The sequence below is a fragment of the Caretta caretta genome, chromosome 6 (assembly GCF_965140235.1).
Source record: "Caretta caretta isolate rCarCar2 chromosome 6, rCarCar1.hap1, whole genome shotgun sequence".
Classification (NCBI taxonomy): domain Eukaryota; kingdom Metazoa; phylum Chordata; order Testudines; family Cheloniidae; genus Caretta; species Caretta caretta.
The window spans coordinates 10,633,825-10,656,039 of NC_134211.1; the positions used below are offsets into that span (position 1 = coordinate 10,633,825).

The 22,215-nt window shown below is 55.4% G+C and overlaps 1 protein-coding gene across 2 annotated transcripts; it reads right to left on the reverse strand.

Moving 5' to 3' along the window:
• Positions 1-2,762: 2,762 nt before the first annotated feature.
• Positions 2,763-9,261, reverse strand: AIP (AHR interacting HSP90 co-chaperone). 2 transcript variants are annotated; one of them, XM_048854561.2, is made up of 6 exons: positions 9,103-9,261; positions 7,651-7,830; positions 6,569-6,757; positions 5,934-6,110; positions 5,014-5,147; positions 2,763-4,807 (listed from the first exon to the last, which is right to left on the reverse strand). In XM_048854561.2, exons 1-6 carry the CDS (start codon positions 9,199-9,201, stop codon positions 4,639-4,641), a joined length of 948 nt encoding a protein of 315 aa, XP_048710518.1. In that variant the 5' UTR covers positions 9,202-9,261; the 3' UTR covers positions 2,763-4,638. The 2 variants fall into 2 exon arrangements, with proteins under 2 accessions (XP_048710518.1, XP_048710517.1); XM_048854560.2 differs by having other exon boundaries at positions 5,006-5,147.
• Between the last annotated feature and the right edge of the window lie 12,954 nt (positions 9,262-22,215).

A 22,215-nucleotide genomic window follows, 5' to 3' on the forward strand; every position in this document is an offset into this window, starting at 1 on the left:
CGGGCAGGGGCAGGGGGTGAGGACTCCAGCTGGGGGGTCCGGGCTCTGGGGTAGCACTGAGAATGAGGGGTTTGCAGTGTGGGAGGGCTAGGGCTTGGGGCCGAGGGCTTTGGAGGTGGGATGGGGCTCAGGGTTGAGGCAGGGGGTTGAGGTGCAAGCTCTGGGAGGGAGTTAGGGTGTGGGAGGGGGCTCAGGGCCAGAGGTTGGGGTGCAGGAGGGGATGCGGGGTGCAGGCTCCGGGCAGTGCTTCCCTCCGGCGGCTCCCAGAAGCAGCGGCATGTCTCTGCAGCCCCTAGGTGGAGGCACAGGCAGAGGGCTGTGTCCTGCCCGTGCCCACAGGCTCCACCCCCGCAGCTCCCATTGGCCACAGTTCTCAGTAAATTGGTCCAATGGTTAATTACTCTCACTTTTAAAATATACATCTTATTTCCTGTTGGCCTTTAGCTGTCTGCAACTTCCACCCATGGGCTCGTGTTAGCCCTTTCTCCACTAGACTGACAAGCCCATTGGTACAGCTCTGGTCCCATGCAGAGAATGTAATCAAGTCACCACCTAACCTTGAGGCTAGGGCCACTGAAGCTACTTGTCAGGGACCCAGCCCTGCGCTCTGGGTGTCCCTAAGCCTCTGGCTGCGGAAGTTGGGACTGGCTGACAGGGGCTGGCTCGCTCGATAACTGCCCTGTTCTGGTCAGTCCCGCTGACGCATCTGCAGGGCGCGAGGCGGGAACTGAACCTGCCTTGCAGCCAGCCCCAGGGGCTGCGCCGGGTCCTGGCTCATGCTGTGCAAGGCTGTTGGGCTGCTCCCAGGGTGGTCTGCAGTTCAGGCGTGAGTACAGCACAACTCCAGCCAGGCTGTACCCTTCGGGACACCTCAGACCCACAAAAAGAACAGGAGGACTTGTGGCACCTTAGAGACTAACCAATTTATTTGAGCATGAGCTTTCGTGAGCTACAGCTCACTTCATCGGATGCGTACTGTGGAAACTGCAGAAGTTTCTTTTTGCGAATACAGACTAACACGGCTGTTACTCTGAAACTCAGACCCACAGCGGCTCAGGATGCCCCAGACGGGACGGGACGGGGGGGGGGGGGGGTCACCATTCAACCATGCCTGTCCCAGTCCTTCCATTGGGCCATGCACTGAGCCCCACACCCCAATCCCAGCGCTGTGTGCCTGGGCCCTGCCCTGAGCCTCCCCCACGCCAGCCCATCCCAGCTGTTCCCGGGGAATGGGAGCTGTGGATCTGGCACTCAGGGTGGGGGCAGAACGCAGAGCCTCCCTGATCGTACCCGCGCCCCAGGGCTGCCGGGACACGCTGGCCACTTCAGGGAGCCACACAAACCCAGGGCAGACAGGGAACCTGCCTCAGCCCCCCTGCACCGCCGACCAGGAGCCGCCCCAGGTATGTGCCACCTGGCTGGAGCCCACACTCCCGAACCCCCTCCCGCACCCAAACACCCTCCCAGAGCCTGCACCCTGCACCCCTGCCCCAGCCCTGCTCCCCTCCAGGAGCCTGCACCCCTTCCACTTCCCAGTCCTGAGCCTATTCCTGCACTCCAAACCCCTTGGCCCCAGCCCAAAGACCCCCTCCTACATCCCAAACCCCTCATCCCGAGCCCCACCCCAGCACCCTCACCCTGCCCCAGCTCGGACACCGCTTCCACACCCTGAACCCCTCATTTCTGGCTCCATCCCAGTGAGCCCAGAGTGAGGGTGGGAGAGAGCAAGCGAGAGGGAGGGGGGATGGAGTGAGTGGCCTCAGAGAAAGGGTGTGGCAGGGGCAGGGCTAGGGGGTTCGGTTTTGTACGATTAGGAAGTTGGCAATGCTAACCATGCACTGAACCTGCCTGCCTGCCCCTGCCATCCCACCGCTGTGCGTCTGCACCCTGTGCTGAGCCTGCCCCGAGCCTGCCCCTGCTCCACTGCTACAGTTGCCAACTTTCTATGCACACAAAATCAAACACCCTTGCCCTTCCCCTCCTCTGATGCCCCACCTCTTCTCCAAAGCCCCATCCCCTGCTCACTTCACACACACACACACCCCCGCTTGCTCTCCCCAACCTCACTCACTTGCTCATTTTCACCAGGCTGACCCAGGGGGCTGGGGTGCAGGAGTGGGTGCAGGCTCCAGGGTGGGGCCAGAACTAAGTGCCTGGCTGGTAGGGCATGTTTGGGGTCAGGAAGGAATTCTCCCCCTGGTCAGATTGGCAGAGTCCCTGGAGTTTTTTGTCTTTCTCTGCCACATCGGGGCATGGGTCACTTGCTGGTTTGAACCAGACAGAGTCAGTGGTGGATTCTCTTGACTGGAGGACTTTGGTAACTCAGCCAGAGGCCCTGGGTCTATTGCAGGAGCGGGTGGGGGAGGTTCTGTGGCCTGCAATGTGCAGGTCAGACTAGATCGTCTCAGTGGTCCCTTCTGGCCTTAAAGTCTAGGAGGCATCTGGCCAGGATACAAGCCGCTCAGTGGGGAGGGCTGGATTCACACCCCTGCACCTGCCTGGTCCCTGCTGGGGGGCAGCACTTTGACAGCCCAGCTCGCTGCACACAGGGGTTTGATGGCACTTGGAGAATCAGCCCTTAAGCAGAAAGGCCCACTGAGTCGTCACTGGGGGAGCCACGGCTCTTGCTGAGCTCCCTGGCCCTGGGCACACCGGGCCTGACTAACCCCGCTCAGGCCTTGAATGCACAGCCCTTGGCAGGTTTCAGAGGAACAGCCGTGTTAGTCTGTATTCGCAAAAAGAAAAGGAGTACTTGTGGCACCTTAGAGACTAACCAATTTATTTGAGCATGAGCTTTCGTGAGCTACGGCTCGCTTCATCGGATGCAAACCGTGGAAACTGCAGCAGACTTTATATACACACAGAGAATATGAAACAATACCTCCTCCCACCCCACTGTCCTGCTGGTAATAGCTTATCTAAAAAGAAAAGGAGTACTTGTGGCACCTTAGAGACTAACCAATTTATTTGAGCATGAGCTTTCATGAGCTACAGCTCACTTCATCAGATGTTTACCGTGGAAACTGCAGCAGACTTTATATACACACAGAGAATATGAAACAATACCTCCTCCCACCCCACTGTCCTGCTGGTAATAGCTTATCTAAAAAGAAAAGGAGTACTTGTGGCACCTTAGAGACTAACCAATTTATTTGAGCATGAGCTTTCGTGAGCTACAGCTCACTTCATCAGATGTTTACCGTGGAAACTGCAGCAGACTTTATATACACACAGAGAATATGAAACAATACCTCCTCCCACCCCACTGTCCTGCTGGTAATAGCTTATAGTCTCTAAGGTGCCACAAGTACTCCTTTTCTTTTTAGATAAGCTATTACCAGCAGGACAGTGGGGTGGGAGGAGGTATTGTTTCATATTCTCTGTGTGTATATAAAGTCTGCTGCAGTTTCCACGGTTTGCATCCGATGAAGCGAGCTGTAGCTCACGAAAGCTCATGCTCAAATAAATTGGTTAGTCTCTAAGGTGCCACAAGTACTCCTTTTCTTTTTGCAGCCCTTGGCAGTCAACTTCAGGGCCTCTTGCCTGCTCCCCCAGCCCCCTCGTGGCCAGACTGGGCACCCCCCAGCACCAGCGCTCCCAAGCAGAGTGAAGCTGAGAGTGAGGGCACGACTCCCCCCAGGGCAGCAGACGCCAGCCACCAGCTCAGGCTGGCACCTTGGGGGAGGTCAGCCTGGTGGAACAGTGCCAGGGCGTGAGCCTGCAGCACCCATCGATCCCCACCACCCCCGCCGACACAGCAATTCCAGACGCTCACAGGTTGCAGGGGACTTTAGAGACTTGGGACACATCGGCTGGTAAAAGGCAGCCCTGCTCCCCCCACCCTCTCTGCAGCCCACCCGGGGGGAGCTGCCCCCACCCCCAGGCCCTGCCTTGGGAGTTTCCCCCACCTCACACAGGTAGCAGGAGACTTCATCTGTCACTTGTCCCCAGCCAGGGCAGCCTGGGGCCAGAGCTTAGGGCCAGCCCCTTCCCCTTAAGTCAGCACAATTAGAGGGTGTGGGGCCCAGGGCCCCTTTCTTGTGCTGTGAAGGGCTCAACTCGGCACCAAGTGCCCAGGCAGGCGACAACGCTGCAGCCACCATGGGCCCTGAGCCCAGGCACCAATCTCGCCCCTTGCCCCCCCGGGCAGCCATGGTCCGGGGGCAGTGCCAGGCTGAGAACTGCTTGCTGGGCATTAGGAGAGCGGGGGTAACCCTGGGGTAGATCAGCAGTGAGTTGCGGATAAACCAGCTACAAGGCACCAAACCCAGCTCACAAACCCATGTAACAGGGGCCGTAGGGTGCCCAGGGCAGTGGGGCAGATGTGGAAGCGGTGGAGGGGGGCACGGCAGTGGTTCTGGGCTCCTTGGCCTGGCTCAGGCGGGGAGGGCAGAGCCCATGGATAAATATCAGTTTATTGGCTTCTGAGCATGGGGAGCGAGGACTAGGAGCACAGGGGGGCCAAGCACAGACAGATAGACAGACGGGAGCTGCCAGCTCACGCCAGCCGGGGCCTTGTGGGGCCGGCACAGCCCCTCACCCTGCACAGCCCCCTCTGGCAGCGCCCTGCTGCTCCCTGGGCCGAAGGGCTGGCACAGCCGCTACTGGGAGAAGATGCCCTTGAAGCGGATCTTGTCCTCATTGTCCTTCTGGCGCAGGCGTGTCTCCATGCTGCGCAGCTCCTTGGCCACCACGGGGGCCAGCGACGGGTCCAGCGCCAGAACCTTGGCGAAGTCGGCCTGGGCCTCGGCCGTATTCCAGACGGCGGCATGCGCCTTCCCCCGCTTGAAATAGGCCTTGACGTTGTCTGCGGGGAGAGAGCACGGGGCAGTGCCCCTCAGATCCGACTCACAACCCCTGCTAGCCCAGCCCTGGGCTCCCCCGCCCCACAGTCCTGCCAGTGCCCTCAGACCCGACTCACAACCCCCTGTAGCCCGCCCCTGGACTCCCCCCACAGCTCTGCCAGTGCCCCTCAGTCCCTGCTGTCCCCCACACAGCTCCTCACCTTCATACTTATTGAGGATGGAGGAGCAGTGGTCCAGCACCTCGTAGTACTCATGGCACAGCAGCTTGCACTGGCAGTAGTTCAGCAGCAAGGGGGTGATCTTCAGGTCCAGCTGCATCCAGTCTGGGGAGCCCGGCTGCTCCTGCGAGGGGGGAGGGGAATGAGGCGTAGGCACTGGGGGGAAGGAAGGGGAGACCTGGGGCTGGATCCTGGCAAGACAGTGGGCTTGGTGCTGGCACTGAGGCAGAGGCGCCCGTGGTTGGGGATTGTGGAAATATTGTCATGAACCATGTGCATGACTCAGTTTCCCCACCCACTCCGCAATGGGGGTGAAGGGGTTAATTCCTCCATTGGGACAAGGTTGGCTGGGAGTCACGTGGCCAGCGGTAGGCCTCAGCCAGAGCCCCTGCATTACCAACTGCAGAGGCGAGGGCCAGCTCAGAGGGGACAGACCCAGCAGGAGGCTGGGCTAGGAACCAGGGCAGAGAGCACCCGATGGACACCAGGCAGGCCCTTGACAGAGGGGCAGCAGTTTCTGCCCATCTGGATGTGACATAGGCCTGGCTGCCCCGAGCCGTCCCCACGTGGATGCTGCCGTGTTCTGACCGGGGGGCCCCAGCTGCAGGTGCGCCTGGGGCGTCGCTCCCTGGAGGCAGAGCAGGCTGATTTCAGCAGGACTCACTGTCGGAGCTCACGGGGAAATGGGAAGCTGGAGCCGAAAGCCCCATCCCTGAGCTGCGGAGCTGCAGAGGGCTCAGGGCTAATGGGGGCTCCCCTAGGAGAATGTGTGGACGGAGGCACACCAGGCCCCTCGGGGACAGCAGGTGGGTGGGAGTGGCCTGGAGCAGCCACCGAGCCAGCTCCCTGCCCCACCCTGTGGTCAGGGTCAGTGTCTAGGGACGTAGTGCCCAGGTGGGGCACCGCTCACCTTCATCTGCAGGTTCTTCAGGCAGGCGATGGCATCGTAGTACTTGGCGGCCGCCTCAGTCACCTTGCCCTGGTGATAGAGCTCGTTGCCCTCCTCATGGATCAGCGGAACAGCCTGCATCTTCTCCTCGTCCGTCATGGCCCACGGGTCCTGCCGGTACGAGCCGGGCGCCTCCACCTGCAGTACTGTGTCAGTGCGGGAGAGCCCGGACCGCACCCCACCCCAGTCCATCCGGAGAGAGCCCAGCCCTGCCCCGCCCCAGCCACGGGGTACCACGCCCATCCAGAGAGAGCCCAGCCCCGCCCCAGCCACAGGGTACCACGCCCATCCAGAGAGAACCCAACCCCGCCCCAGCCCTGGGGTACCACGCCCATCCCGAGGGCCCGGGCACCTTATCCATCACCCCCCCTCCATCCCGTGGACCCATCCCCAGGCACCTTATCCATCACCCCCCCTCCATCCCATGGACCCATCCCCAGGCACCACAGCTGGCAAGGGGAGAGCCCCAGCCCAGTCCAGCCCCTGGCACCCAGTCCCACTACCCCGTCTCCACAGCTTCCCCACCCCTCGGGGACCCCCTTTCCAGCCGGGGTCCCCCACCCCTCAGAGCCCCCCCATCCCCAGGTCCTCGTCACCTTCAGCATGTCGATGGCGAAGATCAGGGGCTGGGGGTTCTGCTGCAGGTCATCCAGGTCAGGGTAGCCGAGAGAGTGGTGCTCATGCATCTGGGCGATGCCGCAGCAATGCCTCTGGCCCTCCAGGGGGTCCTTCCCCGCGGCAATGTTCCGCAGGCTCTTCGCCACCAGCGGGTACAGCACCACGTGCTGGGGGGACAGGGTGTCAGCACCGGGCAGCGGGGGAAAGGGGTGTCACGCAGGATCCCGGGGCGCAGGCTGAATGCAGGAATTGGTGGTACTGACCCTGGGCACCTGCCCACTCTGCCTGGCCTCCTGGGGCGTGGGGGGGAGGGAGGGATCACTGCGCCAGCTGGGTTGGAACCAGACCCCTTCGTAAGGATGGGCTGGAATCAACACCCACAAATGGAGAAGACCCGGCAGAGACCTGGGAGCGGTGTAACTCCTAACCGCCAGCCCAGGAAGGCGTCTGGCTAGGGCTGGGCACAGACGGGAGGAGTGGGGGCTGCAGGGAGGCAGGCCTAGTCTGCATTGCAAGGCTCTGCCCGCTCTGAGAGCGAGAACATCAGCCCCCCAACCAGCAGAGCTGCGCTGGCAGAACCCCCGGCGCCGACGCAGCCGCTGTCAGCAGAGCATGTGGTGTCTGGGAAGGTCGCTGTGGTGGCAGATCTTCTCCTGCTGCCTTTCATCTGGAGCAGCAACTCTGCCGACACTGCTAGACCTGTGCTCTACACAGTACAGTACAGAGCCCTGGCCGGTCCAGCTAGAATCGCTGCGTGCTTGGCTCCCCACAGGGCTCAAAGCCTCCAGCAGATCTCAGCTGGACTAGCTCCTGGCGAGTCTGAAGGCTCAGAACCATTGTGGCCGTATGGCCTGCCCTTGTGGATGGCTCTGCCCAGATCCCGGTGAAACCAAAGCCTGCTCCCCAGAGAGACTGTCTCAAGGCTCAGGTTACAGCACAGAAATACCTGATGTTGGGGTCCTGGTGTCACACAGGAAATTTGCCTGCATCCCACCCCCCAGGGACAGGGCTTGGAGGGGGGATGCAGGGAGCTGTGGGGCCGGCAGGGGTGGGAGGATACCTTGCTGTCACACAGGAACTCAGCCTGCTCCCCGTCCCGCATGGTGCTCAGGATGGTCTCCCACACCGGCAGCTTGAATTTCTTGCCAATAATGAGCTCCATGGGCTTCCCGCGGGCACGGCTGTCATCCAGCACATGGTGCTCCCCGTCGGACAGCATGGTGCGGTAGTGGAAAGTGGCCTGGGTAGGAGATCAAACACAGCTGAGGCTGTTCCACACCCCACCCCACCCAGCACAACGGGGCTCCACGGGCCAGTGACTGCTTGCCAGGACCCAGTGGCCGTGACAGGGCAGGGAGGCTTGCATTGGAAGGTGTGGGCACTAGTACTGGGATTCTCAGCTCTTGCTGACAAGCCCCAGTGACAGAGCCATGCCCCTACTAGCCCATTAGATAGGAAATGGGCCCTAGCAGGGACAGGGTCACCCAGAGCACCCCTGCGTGCCCAGCTTGGGGATGTGTGCTCCTGGCAGGCCCCTGCTACATACCATGCCCATCCTCATAAGCGCTGCCTCTGTGGGTACTCCGGGGCTGGAGCACCCATGGGGAAAAATTAGTGGGTGCTCCACCCCCCCCCAGCCCCGGCCCCACCTCCTCCTCTCCTGAGTGCGCCACATCCCTGCTCCTCCACCTACCTCCCAGTGCACCAGGGGCGGCCAGTCGGGAACCTGGTGTGCTCAGGGGAGGAGGCGGGGCCGGGGCCTTTGGGGAAGGGGTTGGAATCGGGTCAGGGCCTCATGGAAGGGGTGGAGTGGGGGTGGGGCAGAGGGGGGCTTGAGCACCCAGGGGAAAGAGGGGAAGTCGGCACCTATGCCCAGGGCTCCTGGGCTAGCAGGACACGGGGGCGTCGGGCAGGACACGGGGGCGTCAGCCTGAGCTCTGCCAGCCCTAAGGGGCTCCCCTTCCCTGGGCTACTGTGTCTCCAGGGGCCCTGGGCACCGTGCCAGCCCAGCCAGGCCCATGCTGCCCCCAGGGCTCCAGCTACCCTCCACCCTCCCACTGCCAGGCCCCGGAGACTGTCAAGACGGAGCGACCCTACCAAAATATCCCACCCCCCTCCCGGGCCCCTCGCGTCACTGCCCCACCCCCAAACATAGAAGGCGGGGCCTGTCACTGCGGGCAGCTCAGGCCACGCCCCCTCCCTGGGACAGAGCGTCACAGCCCCAACACGTTCTGCGTGCCCCGCCTCCATTAGCGTGGCTGGCCAATCAGCAAGCAGGAGCGGTTGTACGTCGCTGAACACAGCGCCAATAGAAACACGGCGCTGGAAAGCGGGGCAAGTCACCATAGTACCGGCTCACCGCCGCAGGCGCAGTCATCACCCCCGCCCCTGTCAGCGCCGACGGACTCCGGCAGGCAGGCGCCGCTAGGCCCCTTCTAACGGTCCGTCCCTGCCGCGCATGCGCGCCAGAACCCGGCCCCGCTCTGTCCCGAGGGGTGGGGCGGCTGGTTACCTTGGTGCCGTCGCGGTAGTCGGGCATCGGGCCCCGGCCCTCCTGCACCAGCCGCTTCGCGATCCCGTCGGCCCGCAGCTGTGCGACCTGGTCCGCCATGATGGCTTCTGCACAGCGGCTTCTGCCTACGCCGCCGACTCGGACCGCTCCGGGGCTTTCCGGAAGGGCTCGGGTACTTCCGGACCTGATCGGCCGTTTCCGGAACCGCTCGGCTACAGCCGGCGGGCGCTCGGTTATTTCCGGAATGGCTCTCCGGGCGCGTGGCAGGGGGAGGTCCGCGCTACAGCGTAGGGAAGAACGGGCTGGAAGCGCTTAGCGTTGTTCACTCTGAATCCTACTGACGGAGGGACTCTGCCTAGTGCCCCTGATCTCTGCCTAGTGCCCCCGATCTCTGCCAGCCCTCCCCACCCAGCTCACCCTACTGAGTCTTGCCTCCACCCCACCCTGGGTCTGTGGGGTTAGGAGTCCCACCTGGGGCATTTTGCAAGATAGGAGCTTGCTCCTCGTGCTCCCAGCTAGAGGAGCTGGTAGTTTGGGAGCGAGGCCATGGGTTAGAGCCCTGCCCAGGGAGCGGTTGTGCATAGTGGGAGGGGAGATTGTGCCCACGGCTTTGTGCAGGATGGCAGAAGTCACTGCAGAACCTCCTCTAAACTGTGACAAACAGCCCACAGGGTGTCCATGGGCTCCCCAGCACTGAGGCAACTCTGCTGCTTTGCTTTGTCTCTGCAAACCACAATTGGAGGATGTGACTGGGGTCTCAGGGGGGCCAGGCTGAGATTGCTCAATCAGGCCAAACTGCCAAGAATGGGGCAGACGAGCCCCCAAACTGCTGGTTATTCTAATAATTAGATTCACCAATCCAGCAACAAAACAACTTCTACAATGCCGTATTGATTACCCAGAATCCAAAAACACAGTTCCCTTAAAGCAACCCAGCCTTGAGCACCCACCCAGACAGCCAAGTCAAATATGCTGAGGATTACTAATAATCTTGTTCATCATATAAAAAGTTATATCAATCCCAAAGCATCGGACACATCACCCACCAGGTCAACGAATATTCCAGATTTTTCCCAAATACGTGCATACAGCCAATTCTTATTAAATAAACTAAGATTTATTAAAAAAGAAAAGAGAACTGGTTAAAAGCTCATTATACATACAGGTATGAATAGAGGTCTTATATCAGTTTCAAAGTAGAGATGGAGAGCTTTAGAGCTGTAAAAAGTTCTTTCAGAATTAGTCCGTAGATTACAGTCCAATAACAGGGCAATCCAGGTGTTAGGGGGCTTATTCCTTCATCCACTTACTTCCCTGGTCCTTCTCGCATGAACAGAGAGCAACAATACCCCAAGTCCAGAGGTGCAAACAATTCGATGTTTATTGGGGTGAACTTCCAGCAAGCATGATTCCAGTTTCCTTCCTTAGTGTCCCCCTTCCCAGCTCTGACACCACAGAGCCTTACACCTGTGTCCCTGTTCCCATTCCTGCCCTTAGTCAAACATGATTCCAATTTCCCCATTCCCTGTTCCCATTTCCCCCACACCCACCCAGTTCCTGATTTACTATATAGTCTGCAGTCAAACTTGAGTTCTGCTTAGCTATACCTTAACCAATCATTTTCCTGAAATTTAACTAACCAATCCTAACATATTGTAACATGATTATGTAACGAATTATATCCCACCACCTTAATTAGTTTACACCCAGCAAAATTAATTATACAGCAGACAGAAACAATCACAGAACCAGACAGAGATTATACAGACAAACAATAGGAAAATGGGGACTACAGTGATAGAACAAACACAGAAATGAGGATTTCACATCCCAGCTATCGATAAGTGAGTTCTTGCCAGACAGGATGCTACCAAACTAAGTTTCCTTTTACATTTTCTAGGCACTTCCCTTTCTCTGGAGGTAACAGGCACTATCAGGACAGGACTGTATTCCTAACAGCCCAATAGCACCTTCTTTCAATGTGACTAGTTTGGAATGTGAGGATGTGACTGGTCGCTTCCCAGCTTACGGCTGCCTCTGTTGCTTAGCCAAAGGCCTTAGCCTAAGAACAGGGCCTCAGACTGTCACAGTAAGAGAAGGCCCTTACACTGGCAGACAGTGATTTTGATTCTTTCTTTTATACCTCTAACTAGCCAAGTGATAAGAATACACCTAAATTCTTAAAGTACAGGCCTTTGCAGACAGGCCTGAATATCTATATCCTAATACCAGGTAGGACTGGAGACCTCAGTCTTGTGACTCCAAATTCCACTGATGAAACTTAAGCAGATCTGAGATAACAGGATCAGGGCCCTACGTGTTCTTTTTATAGTTGCCTGGCAGCCTCCTGACAGCATGCAGTCCTTGGGTGAAGAATAGTGTCTTTGAACTAACCTATTTCCTAGTACCGCCAATAATTAGCTACATGGATTAGTATAAGGCAACTTTCAGAGTAGCAGCCGTGTTAGTCTGTATTCGCAAAAAGAAAAGGAGGACTTGTGGCACCTTAGAGACTAACCAATTTATTTGAGCATAAGCTTTTGTGAGCTACAGCTCACTTCATCGGATGCAACTGTCCCTCTCCCACTATTTACAGGTAGCTTACTACATACTTCAAAGAGAAATGAAGGCAGTGATCTAAATGTTAACATCTCCTTTTGATCTCTGAATTAAAGAATACAGTGATAGGAACCGTTTGGTTACATTGTCAACCTCTAACAATATATATGTAAACACACAAAAACCACAAATCGTTATCTACTAATATGTCTCGAAAGGTTGAATCTGGGTCATTGAGCCTGCTATGGCCCTGTGTCAGAGGGCTTTTGAAATCTTAATAAGCAGTTGTGTGAGGGGCAGGGGCTGCATCTCAGGAGCAGAGCCGGGTTCTGGGCACCCCAACAAGCACAGCTGGCCGGGAGCAGGCTGCCCGAGTGGCTCCACGCCTCGTTGGTGGGAAGAGTCAGCTGACCGTCTCTTAACCCCAGCAGCCCCTGCAGTCTGGCTGTAGTAATTCCTGCACCTGCTTGTTCCCAGCAGTGCACTGCCCCCCCCCCCCCCGGCCCCCCACCCCACCCCCCCTGCCCCACTCCGGGTAACCCAGCCCTGACTCTGGCTCTGCCCCTGAGCATCAATTCCTGGCAACCAACTCCTGCTCTGACCACCTGGCACAACTAACTGCCCACATCCCAGGCTCTGACACGCCCTGCTCAAATATGCTCCAGTTTGCCCCTCAGACCATTGTCACAATTTAGGGTGCAATCCAGACCGGGGTGCCTTGGATGCTCTGCTGCTGTGCCTCCGGGCCTGGACACCAACGGCCAGCAGACAATCACACAGTCCCCTGAATGTCTGTCTGTCTGCTGTGCAGCCCTAGGTCAGCTCTCTGACCCCAGCAGCCTGCCTACCACACAGCAGCCCCCGGCCCCATCTCAGCCAGCCTTAGTCTGTTCTAGTGGGGTGACCACTCAGAATCATGTGACTACAGACATTTCACAATGACACTCATCACTAGTGTGTCCCAGGCTTTCATGAAAGGCCTCACTCTTTCTGCTTTTCTAATACACTAATATTGTAGACAAGCCCTTGAGTAAATTGCCTATCGCTTGAAGCTCAGCCCCCTGCGAAAGGCCATCTCCCCCCTCTCCCCCGCCTGCAGTTTGATGGGTTTGTTTCACTTTTGTGGAACTGTACCTTCATTGTCTCTGCATGACGAGCAGGCTGGTGAGACAAACAAATACGCTCCTTTGTGTAGGGTATAGCGGGCTTAATCATTGCTTACCAAACACATTTGAAGAACATAATTCTAGCACATGTCCATAACTTGGTACACTCCTTGTACATACCTCACACAAGGATGCTAATGGTCAGTGCGGTATTTGCTTTCCAACAGTCTCTCATGTGACACCTTTTAGGTGCAGTCAGTATGTCGGGTCTGACAAGAGCTGCTGACACTCATGAACCACCCAGGGGTCCCATGAGTCAAACCCACCCCCTCTACTCTGAAGTGCCCTCCAAGCAGATCTGACCTTGTTTGTACAATTCAGAGAGGCAGCAGAATCTTGCCTCCTGCCCTGGTGACATCTCCTGCATGATGCCCGTCCCTGCCTGGTGACAGCTCCTCTATGGCCCAAGGTTGGGAGGGGTGGTACAAGCCCAGCCCCTACTAAGCAAACCCACATTCCAGTTCCCTGAGCAGCCAAATGCTGCAGAACCCATGGACCCGGGTCCCCCACTCCTTGGTCATGTATCGAGGGGCTGACAAGTGGAAACTGTAATAAATAGTGTAATGAACTCAGTATGACTCAGTACTTACCAGTTTGGTACCCCTCCCCAGTGGGTGCAGAAGGGTTCAAATGCTGCTCCTGGGGCAGAGCAGGAGACATGAGCTGTGTGTGTCACGGACCTGTCTCCGGTAGTGTGCGTGGGCGTTACTGGACTGGCAGAAACCAACCCACGTCAATGGAGGAGCCGAGAGGACAATGGGAAGCCCCAGGACTGACCAATTAAGGCATAGTGGAAGCACCAGCTGGCTGACCGTGTGAACCCAGCGTGCTTTGCTTGGGGAGGACAACGGACCGAGAGGAGACAGAAGGGGTGATAAAACCTTGGCTCACAGAGACACAGAAGCTCTGCCCTGGGACTGACAGACGGAGACAGCAGCTTGGCTGGGTAGACCCCTCACACTGAGTGGACTGAATGCTGGCTGAGCTCCTGTATCTCTGCACTGACCTAAGGACGCTCACTTCCTGCCACCAGGTGACTCATTCTCGTTTTGCACAGGCTGCCTGCTGTCCCCGCAAATCCTCACTGGGAGCATCACGTCCTGAAGGTGCCCAGTACAAGTCTCCTGCAGGAGTCTGGCTTTGGCTAAATTTGCTGCAGGGAGACAGGGATCGCTAGTGCCGAAGGCCCACTTTCAGAATTGTGGAGGCCACAGACCTGCCCCTGTGGAACTGTGTGTGTCCCTGAGGCTCAGCATACACACTAAAGGGGTTGCTCCCAGAAGACTGGTTACAGGCTGGAGCATAGACCAGACCCTGTAGGTCCGTGACAAGGAGTACCCTTGCCAGAGACCCTGAATCATAGTGCAGGAGGAGGTGGGTTCTGACAGAGACCAGAGCATCCTGGATTTAGCAAAGAGATACTGGCACATCACCTTAGAACAGTGATACGCAGAAAAAAAAAAAATCTACCTAACCAATTTGGGACTTTCTGAGCTTAAAGTATTACCATTTGGGTTAATGAATGCAGGAGCCACCTTTCAAAGGCTTGCGAATCAAGTGGCTGGGTGACAGGACTTTGCTCATGCCTACATCAAGGATATTGCAATCTTCAGCAATTCCTTGCCAGAGCATAAGGATCGCATGGGAATGGTGCTGAAGAGACTCAAAGGTGCAGGTCTAAGTGTAAAGGTGTCAAAGTGCAAGATGGGGCATTGAAGATGTAAAACAAATTTTGTCAGGAAAGGTGAAGCCGGACTCTGGCCAGGTGTTTGAATTGTGCACTGATGCATCCAACACAGGCTTGGGAGCACTGCTGATGCAAGCAGGGGAGGGTACCGAGCAGCATCCCATTGCCTTTCTGAACAGAAAACGGACTCCATGATGCCGTTATAGAACATGAATACTCGGCAACTGTAGGATGTACCTGTTCAACCGGAGGTGCTGGGTACTGACTGCCTGCCCCCCTTTAGCATGGCTACACAGAACCAAAGGCACCAACTCTTGGTTGGTACACTGGAGTATTGCCCTCCAAGGGCATGAGATGGAGACTCAGCATGTCATGGGGGCAGACACGCTATCCAGACAAGAGGGCCCAGAGCAGATGCATTCGGCATAGCCAGTGACTAGGCCTAGGGCACCAATGTCAGGGGGCAACGAGACACAGATGTGCCCAAACACACCCAGACAGGTATGTTACATGTCCAACAACCATTTTCTCACTATTACACTGATGGAGTGGTGTGCGTTCGTGACATTCCTCAGGGTACAATCTGGACCGATGGACAGCTGTGTCTTCTCAGCTCTCCAATCTAGAGAGCCTTTTACACTACTTTACTCTGAGAACAACCACTCCTGGTCTGTTCACATATGACCTCTAGCATGCAAAATCACTCCCAGCTGATACATGAGGGCTTTGAACCAGCCACTCCTGAATTATGTTGCAGAGTGACACTAGCAAACTCCCAGTCCTAGACTTGTCTGCAGAAATATGCATCTTGTAGTGCCCAGCTCTCTCATTCTGGACAATACAAGCTCATGGAAATCCATCATTTCATTAATAGAAAATGATATGCACAAATCTTGTTATCTCAAGTGGAGGGTCCCAAACACTTCAATCCAAACACACTAGCTTAGATAAAACAACAAAACAAGTTTATTAAATACAGAGAGAGAGAGAGAGATTTTAAGTGATTACAAGTAATGAGGCATAAAAGTCAGAATCGGTTACAAAGAAATAAAAGGTAAAATGCAAACTAATACTTAACTTTACAAGCTAAGTGAACTTAAAGCAAATGGATTTCTCTCACCATGTATTCACAACTGTCTAGCTGGATTCTTTCAGTCAGGACCATTCCCCCAGTTCAGTGATGCTTCCTTTGTCTTTCGAATGTTGTTGATGCCGTGAGTAGAGATGAGGAGAGAGAGAGGTGATTTGGGGCCTCTGTTCCTCATTTTTATACATTTAGCTCCTCTTTGAGAACCACCTCCAGCTGGGGTTCATGCAACAAAGTCTGTTTGCCAAGATGTAAATTTCTTGCTCACATCCTTCTTCCGGTCAAAGAATGGCCACTTAACTAAGTGATAGTCCAGCTGATTTTGTTGACACCTGACTGACATGTCAGTTTACCTGTTTTCTCTGAGGAACTGGTTTGAGCTGCTTCCCCAGATTTGAAATATGCCTTAAGAACATTGTAACCCTGCCTTCATGGCACACAACTGAGAATACCAAACTCAGGACTAACTGCTGAGAAATAGGGCAGATTAGCCACCAGCTTTGGGGCGTTTCTCTCATGAGATATAGCAAACCAGCGACAAAAGTAAATTTCTGTTTCACCACACTGGCTAACAAGAAGTCAGAACAGCATTTTCCTTAAGCATTCCAGTCCTTGTATCGTCACCAAAAACACTACAGACTTATAGATGAGTGGTTCTTTAAAACCAATTTAATCAAATAACAGGTTCTTCTGATCCAAAGGACCAGCCATATGCCCAGGTCAATATATAACTCAGATCTTACCCAAATAATCACGCTGTTGCCAATCCTTTAGTATCTAAAAAGCTAAATGTTTATTCATAGAAAGAAAGAAGTTAAAATTGGTTAAAGGAATCAAATACATACAATAACTGCAAAGTTCTTGTTTCAGGCTTGTAGTAGTGATGGAATAAACTGCTGGCTTGATACGTCTCTGGTTGCTTCCAAATCATTGGAAGGCCCTCAGTTAGAATGCTCCCATGAGTATAAATCCATAATCCAGAGGTCTGAGCTGGAAAGAGGCAAAATGGAGGCGTTTCCGGGGCCTTTTCTGGCTTCTGCCATGTGGAGGGAAACCCATTGTTTCAAACAAAGCCCCCAGCACAGCTAGTAGAAAATTACAGGTAAAAGATGGGGTTTGGAATCACATGGGAAAGTCACATGTCCATGCATAATTGTGCTTAGTCACAGCAGGAAATCATTACTTATCCCAGACAATGTGTTTGCAGGACAGTCCATTCAGTGTAATGGTCTCCCATGGTCCATTGTCAGTTAAGTGTTTTTTGATGAATGACTTAATTTGAATAGTCCCTCCAAGATGTGCAGGCTAAATACCTTGTGGGTGTTACCCCAGGAGCAAATAGTTGAAATCCAGGTATAGAGCCAATACTCATAACTTCAAATACAAAAATGATACGTGCATACAGATAGCATAATTCAATTCAGCAAATCATAACCTTTTCATAGACATCTTACATGACACATTTTGTACAAGATTTGTTGCAAATATATAACAGTGGTTGCAACAATGATCATATTTTAATCAAATAACATCACAAACATCATACATCAGAATCTTATAACTTTACCTACAGTGTTGCCACACATTTTACTATGGCAATAATTATCAGCAAATTATAAGTTTTCATGTGATACCTCACAAGGCATACTTTGTACAAAATTTATTATAGACTTGTAAAAGTGGTGAACATGGCGGTACAGTGTGTCACAATGGTCTGCCAAGAGCTAAGAACTAGCTGTCAAGCGAGCTGACCATCATGGTTATTGCAAGATGTTTGTACGGGAAACAGTTTACAAGCTATGTAGAATACTGGGTTGCACAACTGTTGAAGGGAGATGTGTCACTTTAGGCGAGCTGGGTCTCAGAGCTCACTCAATCAACATTGAAAATCCTGAACATCCCTGGAGTGAGCACTTTGTTTACTGTCTGGGCCAAGAGGAGACTTGAGTTTTCACAAAGAGAAATGAACTCCTGAAGAGGGGAGCGCCCTGAGCTAAGACAATAGCTTGAAACTGTGTCAGAGCAGAAGAAATGGGCCAAGTTGTGATCCATTACAGAAGAAACTCTGTCTGGCAGCATGCATGTCTCATGAAAAGTGGATCCCAGTTCTTTGTCGTGAACAAGCACTGCAAGGAATGAGCTTTGGGTGCGCAATACAAGAAACCCATTAATAAGTACAGGCTATCGATAGCATCTTATGTTTTTCTTTTGCCCATAATTTTATGTTTCCAAACCCTTCTACTTGCTTTTATTTGAATCTTTATCTCAACCTTTGTTAAGCCTTCCCTTTGTTAAATAAACTTCAGCTTGGTTTCCTGGTAAACCTGCCCAAATGCCTGGTGCGAAGGCTGGTGCAGAACAGCGGTAAGGCCAGTGAACGGGCATGCACTGCTTCCACAGAGGCGGCAGATGGGTGCACACTGTGGGTGACCAGAAGATAAAGGACAGGCACCCGCACGTACCACAGCGGGTGTGTAAATTGCTAGCGACAGTGGAGCATTTGTGTTGCCAACAGCTGACAGCGGTGGGGAGTTTCCCCTGGAAGGCAGGGGCAAGGCTCCTCCCTGCTGCAAACAGTTGGCAGCTATTCACCCCAGACACCTTGCTCGGGTAACCCCAGAAAGGGTCACAGGGGCTAAGAAGGGCTCTGTCCTGGGGGTGAGGGCAACAGGCTAGCCCCGAGAAGGAAAATGGGTTCCTGGCACATGCATAGGCTTGGGGCAGAGACACAACTTCAGAGGGGAGCTGCCAGTTTGGGGGAGCCCCCTGCATCCCTGCCTCACCAGACCCTGGCACACCAGCGCCCCAGAGATAGGGCTGGGTGAAGACCTGCCTTGCAGGGGGACAAATCTACACTGATCCCCCAAATGCTCAAGGGGTCACTCCTTACCCCAGGGGAGGGGTCAGGGCACCCCAGGGTGTAGCCAAGATGGCGATACATGGAGGAAGGTGAGGGGGTCACTGCCCTCCTCACTGCCTGGCGGACGAGGGGAGGGGGGATGCAGGGGCTGGATCCCATCCCACTTTCAAACCCAAAGGTTTTGGGGTGGCAAAAGGGCACTGAGGCTGCCTGAAAACTCCCTGTGTGCCCCCTGCCAGTGTCCGCGAGCAGACCCGCCCTGAGGGCAGATGCGAGACTGCTCTGAGCTGTGTATTGGAAAGAGCGAGGCTGACTAACTCGAAATTGTGTTGCAAGCATCTAGGATGTGCCTGGTGACAGCTACAAAGTGGATGGGAAATGGGTCTTGGCATCTCTGGACAACCATCACTGGTTACCGTGACCCTGCTCAGCGCAGTCTCCAAGGGGCGAGCGAGGGGCTCAACATGGGAACTGCCTGTAATGTTTTTATGAACTATCCGAACTACCTGGTGAACTGCCTGTCACCTTGGCAACAGCACCCCTGGCGGGGGATGGGGGAAACTGATTTGTTCCCTAGGACGTGGGAGATCAGCCCAGATATTTGAGTCATAGAGCCATGCAGGGCAGAATGCCTCCACTTGGGGCTGAGTGTCTCCCACCCCCCCATATCCACCTTCTGCTCCGGGGCATAGCAGCCTCCACCCTGCCTCTCTCCCCATGCCTCTCCCCTCCCATGGCAGAGTGCCCAGGCCAGGGGGCTGTGCAGGGAGAGCTCCCCGCTGCCCCCTTGTGGTGAACAGGGAAACACTTGTAAGGTTTCATGAAGGAGAGGCCACAGCGGGTTTCCCCTCCCACTCTGCTTGGCCCCAGAGACACTGGCTGTGGCTGGCTGGATTCCCCGAGGAAAGAGAACGCGGCCTGGCCGAGAGCCAGCTACACCATCTGGGTCTGGACCGGACACTGTAAGAAGGACAGCGGGCGCCAGCCCCCAGGAATGGAGCCAGTGGCCAGCACTCCCGGTTGGGCGGGCTGGACGGGGCTGCCGTGGGGATCCAAGACAGGAGGTGCCAGGGGGTGGGTTTTTGAGGATGCTGCTGGTGACACTCAGGGCACCGACTCAGAAACAGCCAGAGCTGAGATCCCTGTTGGGCCCATCGCGTCTGCCAAGACGGACCCTGTCTCAAGCCGCGCGTCCTCCGGCTGCCTTAGGGCCCCACTGATGCTGCGCTCCAGGGGGCGAGTAAACGCTGCCTCGGTTTGGACAGGCTGACCAGCCTCCTTACGGGTGTTCCCCAGGTGCGGCGCTCCCTGAAGGCGGAGCAGGCTCCCAGAGGTCGGATCTGGCTGGATCTGGCGAGAACAGAGAAGCCGGACCTAAAGGCCCCATCTGGGCACGGGGGAGCCGCGGCGCTCGCCCAGGGGCAGTGTGGTCAGAGTTCTTCAAGAGACGGGGTAAAGGCCGGGCAGAGCACAGCTCCCGCGACGCCGTGATACCCCCTCCCTGGATGTGGCCCAACCCCTGGCCCACTGCGGGGATGCGTGGGGCTGACTCCCTGCAGCTGCCAGGCCCAGAGCTGGGGGGGGGCCAACTGGCGAGTAGGGATCCAGTGGGAAGCTGCCAGGTGAGCTGCTTCACGGGGACCCCTCATACCTGTGCAGGGGAGAGGCATGGGCATTGCTCCTGCCTGCTCTGAGCTGATGCTGCCCCTCTCCGGCCACAGAGTGAATTACAGACATTGCTCCACCCCCCCCCCGCCCGTGTGCCCCCATCTGTGCTGGATCCAGTGCCCCCTCCCACAGCGTTCCATGGGCCTTTCCTTCCCTAGCTTTGAGATGCGGCAGCCTCTGGGGTGGAGCATGGGGACTATTCATATAGGGCTCCCTCCCCCAGTGGTGTTATGCAGTCACCTCTGGAGTAGTGTCAGTTTCCCCCTTGCCCCAAGACTGACAGGTCCTAAATTCAAAGGGTATGTCTACACTGCAAAGTAAGCCTGGGCTCAGGCTCAAGGCAAACCCTCCTCTGTCTGCACACAATTCTGTCTAATGTAACCCTTCGGCCAGGTGGAGCCGGCAGCGACAAGGGCCAGGATCAATACCTAGGGGTTCCTCTTCAACAATACAACACAGAACCCCCACCCTGTAACCTGGGAAAATTGCACAGCACCCCTGGGTGCCTCTAGGGGGCTACACTTCCCCTCTCACAAGCACAGAGTTTGAGTGTAGAAAAGAGACTTTAAATAAAAAGGAGGAAAGTAACCCAGCATTGACTTGGGAAAATGCCGTGAGCAGGATTCAGAAGCATAAAACCATGAGCCATAAAACCATCCCAGAGTACGTTGAGCAGTGTCTTTTGCCTCAGGTTCTTGAGTCCAACAACCAAATGTTCCTTTAACACACCCCTCCTTTCTCCCTCCACCACACCCCACTCACAGTTGATATCCTGGGTCAGTGAAGATCCAGAGTTGAGAGGTGCATTTATGTGAGTTCACCTCCTACCCGGGATCAGGGAAGGAGAAGGCACCTTGTTCATTCCTCCAGCCACTCTGCTGGCTACTCTGCTCACTCCACCACACCCTCTGAGATGTCTTGAGATCTCATCACTTAATACAGCTCTCAGTGATTTCAGCTGTTAGCAGGGGAGCCTCTCTGCTCATGCAGGCTAGGCACTCTCTTTCACCAGAGACTCAGTGATTTCAGCTCTGTTGATGCACAACAAAGAAACCTTTCAACTGAATCTTAATCGGCTGTATCATTACACACTGGAGAGAGGAAGGATCAAATGGGCAGCACCCTCACTGCCAGATACAAACACCTGTCCCCACCCTCTCTCATCTCTACTGGCCTTTGGCACCCCTATCCCCTGCTTAGCGAGTACAGTTTAGTTAAGGGCGAACCCCTCAATCAGAGCATGCCAAGCACAGTTCTGCTGTCCTTGATTCACATGAGGATAACAACCCTTTATTACCCCTGCACCCAATACCAAAGTGACTTGCAATCCAACACCAGCCAAAAGTGATCATTTGGCAAAGTAGCTCCATCATTCTGTGCACCTAGGCGGAGTGGGTGTGTCCATGCAAACAAGGTTGGCTCCTGAAGTCCTCTTCCCCAGCTCATCACTAGATGTCAGGGGAGAGCTCATTCAGACCCAGTTTACATTAGGTTGGGCTGGGGCCCAGGCCCCCTCGGAGGTGGAGGGTTCAAGGCCAAGCCCTGTGCAGGGATTGGGCCCAAACTCCACTGTTTTAAGTGTGGATGCAGACTGAGCCTCCCCCGACCCCCCGACTCAGGTCCTGAAAATGCCCCAGTGCTATCCCACAATCCCGTGAGACAGTGTCCTTTGTTCTTGCTATCCCAAGACTGGCCAAGCGACTCCCAGAAAATGGAAGTAACCCCCCAGTGCAAGTGCAGCTGCTCAGCGTTTAACCCTTCCATGTTGTTCTGACCGCTGAGCTGCAAGCGGAACGAACCGGCTCCTGCATTAGTGATGGCCCCCCGAGATGGAGGCGTTCTTTGCCAAGCGCTCACACAGAGTCTGGTTAATCTCCAGGGCCAGGTGAGCAAACACTTCGAGGTCAGCCAGAGTTCCAGGAATGCCCACACATACCCGCTGATAGCAAAGCAGCTGGCAGCGCTGGGGATTCACTGGACCGGTGATCAGCGCAGAGAGCAGATACCAGAAAGCCAGGGATGGGAACCGCCCCTCTGGGAACTTGCCCCTTTTTACGAGGAGTTTGACCAGGTGCTGGGTGCTACA

Coding starts and splice junctions, on each gene's coding strand:
- AIP (XM_048854560.2), bottom strand. CDS start 9,201: ATGGCGGACCAGGTCGCACAGCTGCGGGCCGACGGGATCGCGAAGCGG. Junction 6,111..6,568: donor TCGCCATCGACATGCTGAAG/GTGACGAGGACC, acceptor ACAGTACTGCAG/GTGGAGGCGCCCGGCTCGTA. Junction 4,808..5,005: donor CATCCTCAATAAGTATGAAG/GTGAGGAGCTGT, acceptor CTCTCCCCGCAG/ACAACGTCAAGGCCTATTTC.